Source organism: Mus pahari, chromosome 10 (genome assembly GCF_900095145.1).
Source record: "Mus pahari chromosome 10, PAHARI_EIJ_v1.1, whole genome shotgun sequence".
Taxonomy (NCBI): Eukaryota; Metazoa; Chordata; class Mammalia; order Rodentia; family Muridae; genus Mus; species Mus pahari.
The window spans coordinates 39,340,345-39,347,392 of NC_034599.1; the positions used below are offsets into that span (position 1 = coordinate 39,340,345).

General features: G+C 46.6%; 1 protein-coding gene across 2 annotated transcripts in view; it reads left to right on the forward strand.

Annotated features, from left to right (window-relative positions):
* The first annotated feature begins 5,434 nt into the window (after nt 1-5,434).
* The window catches only part of Ccdc153 (coiled-coil domain containing 153), a 7,486-nt gene continuing 5,872 nt past the window's right edge, over nt 5,435-7,048 (forward strand). For both annotated transcript variants that reach the window (XM_029543647.1, XM_021207688.1), the window contains exons 1-3: nt 5,435-5,474; nt 5,749-5,827; nt 6,375-6,440. In XM_029543647.1, coding sequence (XP_029399507.1) covers nt 5,758-5,827; nt 6,375-6,440 — 136 coding nt within the window. In that variant the 5' untranslated portion in view covers nt 5,435-5,474; nt 5,749-5,757. The remainder of the gene's footprint in view (nt 5,475-5,748; nt 5,828-6,374; nt 6,441-7,048) is intronic.

Sequence of the window (7,048 nt, forward strand, 5' to 3'; positions counted from 1 at the left end):
CCTAATCTTCAGACTTCATTAGAAGAACTTTGAAAATAGGAACTTCTTTTCCAAAGAAGAAGAAAGTACCCAACCTTGGTTTGCTAATATTTTTTTTTTTAGCTCCAAAACCGTTTGGTGACATTAAGTACTCAGTTCTGCCACCAAGCCTTTGGTAGGTTGTTGAACTTACCCAGTACTTGAAGAAAACTGTCTCTGAACATCAGAACTATTCAGTCCCACAACTTTGGGTTGCAAATCAATCATCTTTATCTAAGACCTTTTTGAACCTGGATTATCATTTCGTGTCAATAGACTGCCCTTTTATTGTTCTCTTTGTTTTGGTTTTGTGGGTGGGGTTGAGTTTGGGGTGGTTGTTTTCAGACAGGGTCTCTCCATGCAGTCCTGCCTATCCTGGAACTCTTTATGTAGAACAGGCTGGCCTTAAACTCACAAAGATGCTCCTGCCTCTGCCTCCTGAATGCTGGGATCATAGGCATGCATCACTATGCCCAGACTTTTATCACTTTCTACCTAGGAAAAAAAAAACAAAAAACAAAAACAACAATGTACCAAAGAAAAATCTAGGCAGCACTCTAAAATTACCATCAAAACTTGGTAAGACCTATGCCCCTCCCTAGCTGCAGGCCTTCCTTCTGACTCTCCTAGACTATTGACACCCTCCTCCCTGACTCTGTCACTTCATCCTGTCACCATTCCTAAAGTATAGCCTGACAGAAACTCACACACACACACAAACCCAACTTTTAAACCTTCCCCACTGCTTCATCTGCAATAAAAATTAACAGTCACAATCTTACTTACAGTTGTATACTACTTCATGATACATAGATAACTTACCAAGTCACACAGTACAACAGCAACATTTTCTTTGTCATCGCCAAGTGTGTTCCCTCTGCCTGGAGTGTGCTTTTAAGATCTACGTCATTCTTCAAAAAATCATTTGGGCTGGCTAGGCGGTGGGGGCACACACCTTTAATCCCAGCACTCAAGAGGCAGAGGCAGTTAGATCTCTTGAGTTTAAGGCCAGCCTGTCTACAGAGTGAGTTCCAGGAGAGTCTGGGCTCCAAAGAGACCTTGTCTCAAAGTTAAAAATTAAAATAAAAAATATTTCCAACCTGCCTTATCTTCGGTAAAGATTGGATATTATAGAATAGTGTAGCACACACTTGGCTTCTGCTGTAGCAGGCCATATTTCTGTCTCTTTCTTTGATTTGTTTGGTTTGTTTTCTACAGGAACATGAGAGTTCACCGTGCACCAGCAGGGACTCATTAGGAGGAGACAATTTGAAACCCCAGCAAAACCCTGATTTAAACTGTAAACATAGCTGCTAAGTGCTCATCAGAATTTACTATATACATAGCATCACCAAGAGTTCCATCTAATCCCAATGTCCTTTCTATCCCAGAACCCTCGCTGCTGGCTCATCTGGAGGCTACCATCTCTCTCCTAACCATGAGAAAGGCAGAGGATTTGCCAGAAACCTGAGCACCCATCAGGAGGATAGTTTGACACTGACTCCTGTGTCAGTTTCCTGGGAGAAGCACAGCTACTATCACAAGGAACAAAGACAGCAATCCAATCACTGGAAACCTGTCCCATCCCCCAGGCAGGGGTCAGCAGAGCCATCCATAGCTACAGAGGGCAGTCCCCATACCCTGACCTCTCCATACCTCTAACCTCCCTTCTGTCCATCAGAGAAGTGGCCAAGGGCCCAGCAGCTCTTTTCCCCAGAGGGAAACAGAGAGGAACTGAAAACCACCCTATGTTTTATATATATTTTTAATAGCTCAAAATCCAGCCCAGAGAAAATGGGCACAGTTTTCTAATTCCAGAAATCTGAGAACCACATACCTCTAGGCCTTTGCAAAACTGTGTTTCCTGCCAAGAAGGACACACACACATACACACACACACATACCACCTGCTTCCACTAACCTTACCAGACCAATTCCTCCTATCCAGCAAGTCCATCAAGCTTAGCAATCACCTGTCCTGACCCTTCCAGGCATCAGCAATAGGCAGGCTCCACTTGCTGATGGCAGCCTCCGGCCCTGGATTGCAGCAGCCTCGCTGCCCTCCTATTTACTTCTAGAAGACGACCCTGACAGGAAACGCCTCAGGCCAGGGTCAGGGCCCGGTGCCTCACTCTTCTTTGCTGAACCCACACCAATCTTGTAAAAGTTAAAAGCAAGACATGTGAGCCACACTGAAATAGGCTTTCTCCGATGTAAGTTAATGATAATTCTTTCTGTGCAGTCAGAGACACCTACAACCAGAAAATACTTGTTATCCGTCGTCCTAAGCAACTGTTGTTTTCCTTCTTCTTTTCTCCCCCTCTCCCCTTTTCTCTTTTGGAGACAGGTCACGACATGTTTCCCATGCTGACATTAAATATCTGGTTCAAAACATCCTCCTCCCAGAGCCTCCCAAGTAGCTGGGACTATACAACTACATCACTCTGCTCAGCTCACAGTTCCTATAGGCCAGTGGATCTCAACCTGTGCTCCGCGTCCCCTAAGGGATCCTCAGGGGCCACCTAAGACCATTGGAAAACACAGATATTTACATTATAATTCATAACAATAGCAAAATTACAGCTATAAAGCAACAATAAAAATAATTTTATGGCTGGGGTTCTCGAAGAACTGTATTAAAGAGCCACAGCGTTAGAGAGGTTGAGAACCAGTGGTGTGGGCCAAGGCCACTGTGTTTTTGATCAGGTCACATTTCTTTTAATATATAAATAACCAAAGTCCTATCTGAATAAAAGTGAATGATTGTCCCTCCTATATACCTCCTCAATACTCTTGTCCAGGTCAGGATGTGGTGGACACCTTCAATTCCAGCCCTGAAGAAACAGAGAGGCCCCGATCTATGAGTTCCAGGTCAGTCAGAGCTACACAGTAAGACCCTTTCTCAAAAGACATGCAAACAGAAGCCGCCCTGGATCGAGCTTATTCAAAGGAGGACCCAGGGAGCCCGCAAGACAGCTTAGTCTGTAAAGGTGCATGCTGCCAGACTCAACGACCTGGGTTCAATCCCACAGATCCACATGGAAGAAGGAGAGAACCAACCCCGTAAGTTGTCCTTTGACCACACACTAAATGTAATACAAATTTTTTAAGATTTAATTTTAAGAATCTGAATGTGTGTGTGCACTTGAATGGGTCTTCTCCAAGAACAGCATGTATGTACCATTAACTACTGATCCATTTCTCCAGCTTCCCCCCCCCAAAAAAAAACACTAAATTTAACAGAGAAAGAAAGGTCTGCTGAAATGATCTTTCCTATCATCAATTCTAAACTGAAGTCAATGAAAAGGGAGGGTTGGCTTTTTTTTCTCACAGTTTTTATTTGGTTTGTTTTCTAAAAGGGGGCTGAATTGCTAAACACAACACCATCCCCGTTCTGGGTTCCGTTGGGACCAGTTCATCACGTGATACATGGCACTTTTTTTTTTTTTTTTGCTCCACTTCACCTTGACCTCAAACCACATCCTGATCCTGCACCTGAGTGTCAGTTGACTGAACACATTTGTAAAATACACGGTCTCCTAAAACATGAGGTATAGCTTCTGTTCTGTCATACTCAATGTGTCCTTCCAAGCACCAATGTGAGAGACAGCGATTCAGGGAAAGAAGTCCCTGGGAAGCTCCTGGGGAGGAAAGGGCAGGGACTCCCACAGTATTCCAGGGAAGGGACCAGAGATTCTGAGGTAAGAATAAATGAAAACATGGTGAAAAATGAGATTTCTCCACATCTGAGACCTGTGTACGGGGTCACCAGCCCTACGTTACAGGCGCTGTAAGCATCACAAAGACAAATAGGACTCTTCGCTCTATAAAGTGTCCAGAGTGGGGGCTGGAGACGTGGCTTGGCAGCTAAAAGCGAGTCTTGCTCATGCAGAGGACTCGAGTTTGGGTCCCAGAACCACAACCACACTGGTGGGCCGCTCACAACTACCCGTAACTCCGACCCCAAGGGGCTCCAATGATCTCTGGTAGCCTTTTTTTTTTTTCCCCCCCGGCATTGCGCTCACAAACCCACACATATAGAACATAATTAAAAATCAAAATTAAAACTCTTTCCTACAGTATCTAAAGTGCCACGGAGTTAAATGAGGGGGAAGGTATTGACCTTCCGCTTGCTCCGTACAGGTGATTCTATAGTACCACATCTTGTGTCAGTTCCGGCAGATTTGCTTCTAATAATTTGCAATTGACCAACATTTTCAGGGACTAGAATAGACAGACATGCCTAAAAAGGATCTGTAGGTTCCATAATCCACAGGGAGGAAGGCTTGTTTAAATTCTATGTATGGTGACATAATGGTGCCCAGCGATGATGGCACAGGTCCAGAGGGATCTCTCCCAGCTGGAGAGAGGGCAGTAGTAGCTACCCGTCATGCTCTCTGCCCACAATCAAATTTTAATTATACATAAGATACTAAAAAAGCACCCCATAAGGGGGATCTCCCCCAATATTGTCCAAGAAAGTACTAAACAGCAAACTTTAGGAGATGCAGGAGGTCAAGCAAGTCCACTAGAGGGAGCCCTAACCAACTTTATGCTGCAGGGATTCTGGGGGTTGTCTGCAGATTAAACCTCATAAAGAAATAGGGGGAGAAGGCAAGATTGACTGGAGAGGGAAAAAGAAGTCCTGTAAACACTCCACTGACGTCTGGGGATTTCAGGAGCTACAAAACTTATACACCAAGAAATACACGCTGAGCAAATTAAGTAGCTGAACTCAAGACTGCTCCTCTCTGTGGGTCAGCATCCTGAAACCCACCAGCAAACCTTCGGGATATATATATGTATATATATATATACATATCCCTGTCTTCAGACACACCAGAAGAGGGCATCAGATACTATTACAGATGGTTGTGAGCCACCATACCATGTGGTTGCTGGGAATTGAACTCAGGACCTCTGGGAGAGCAGTCAGGTGCTCTTAACTGCTGAGCCATCTCTCCGTTTTAAAGTAAATAACGTCACTGTGTTCACACGAGACCACCCTCCGGATATAAAGTAGCTGCGATGGCTGCTATCCCTGCTTTCCCTATCTGTAAAACACTTTTCTCCCAGACTTTACATTTCTAGATTCCTAGCCTGGAGAGTCTCCAGACCACAGGCAGTGCCTGTGTAGACATGAATAATAGCTATTCGGCTCCCAAGCCTCTTCTTTGGGGCTAGGATATGGAGGTAAAAAGAGAAGCTTCCCTTTGTACGAGCTGATTTAGCTCACCCACCTGCCTGAGTTTCCCAGTTGCCTGGACAATTGTGCAGTCTCCTGAAACCCAACATCCCAGTTCTTGGTCCCACCTCTTGAGCAAGTTTTACACCCTGGATTGGTTCCCAGGACCGAGGCTCCTCCCTAGACTCAATCAGCTTGGGTCTCTCTTTACCTCCCCCCTGACGAGTCATTCCCCAGGGAGACGCCACACCAGCAACAGAAAGTCTTGCAGGTAGGTAGGAAGGGGGGAGAGTTCACACGTTGGGGAGAGAGGGGGGAGGTCCAGAAGCTTCTCTAAGAAGCTGACTGCTGCACGTAGGATTGTTCTCCCTCAGTAATCCCAGCCCTCCCTAAGGATCCCAGAGGCCAAGAAATGAAGCTTCTATAGAAGTGTAAGATGCACTGGGAGACTGGCATTCTAATGCTCCAGAAACCCCCAACTCGGTGTAAGAGTCAGGAAAGCCTGTCTGTGTGCTGACCTACATAGAAGGTCTTCCCTTCATCAGGACAGCAGGATGCCACCTAAAACCAAAGGAAAGGGGAGAAAAGCTGAGGCACGGAAGAAGAAAATGAATTCAGGTCCTGGTGAGTCACCGTGGGCAAAGGCCGGTGCCCCTGCACGTCCATGTCCACAGTCCACACAGAGGTCCTCAGAGGGAATCCAGCTCCCTGGGCAACAAGATGGAGTGGTTTGTTTTGGTTTTGTCTTTTGTTCTTCTGACACAGGGTCACTATGGAACCCAGGCAAGCCTCAAACGTATCCTCCTAGTGCTGGGACTGCCTGGTGCTCACAATGCCTAGCATTAGGCATTGACACCACAGTTTGCTAAAGTGACGCTCTCTTGCCCTCCTCTTCAGAGCCCTGAGTCCAGATTCAGCCAGGCTGGGGACCCAAAGCCTGCCCCTCTCCCCCGGAGCCCCATCTAACCCTTCGCCTCTGTCATCTGTTTCAACCTTCTTTTGAGCACTTGACAAATACACGACAGTGAAGACTCAGCTGTGACTCTGTCAGATTTTGCCATTGGGTATCCCTTGCTCAGTGATCTTCCTCCATCCTGCCAAACGTGTGGGAGGAAGACAGGGCAGGGGCGAGATCAGCGTGGCCTAAGACTCTGTGGTCTTGCCACGACAGGTGTGGAGGCTGAGGCCAAGCACAGGCTGGTGCTGCTCGAGAAGGAGCTACTTCAGGACCGCTTGGGTAAGAAGTGTGGAGCCTCCAGAGACAGCAGCAATGACAGGTCCTAGTCAGGGTCATCACTGCTGTGAAGAAACACCACAACCAGAGCAACTTGGGGAGGAGATGGTTTATCTGGCTTGCGCTCCCAAAGCACTGTTTATTATTGAAGGAAGTCAGGAGAGGAGCTCAAAACAGGGCAGGAGCCTGGAGACAGGAGCTGATACAGAAGCCATGGAGGGGTGCTGCTAATTGGCTTGCTCTCCATGGCTTGCTCATGACCATATATAGAACCCAGGACCACCAACAAAGGAGTAGCACCACCCACAATGGGCTGGACCCTCCCCATCATTCACTGACTTAGATAATGCCCTTCAGGCTTAACTATATAACCAGATCATATAGAAGCATTTTCTTTCTTTCTTTCTCTCTGTCTCTCTCTCTGTCTCTCTCTCTGTCTCTGTCTCTGTCTCTCTCTGTCTCTCTCTCTCTCTCTCTCTCTCTCTCTCTCTCTTGAGGCAGGGTTTCTCTGTATAGCCCTAACTGTCCTGGAACTCACTTTGTAGACCAGGCTGGCCTCAAACTCAGAAATCTGCCTGTCTCTGCCTCCCAAGTGCTGGGATTAAAGGCGT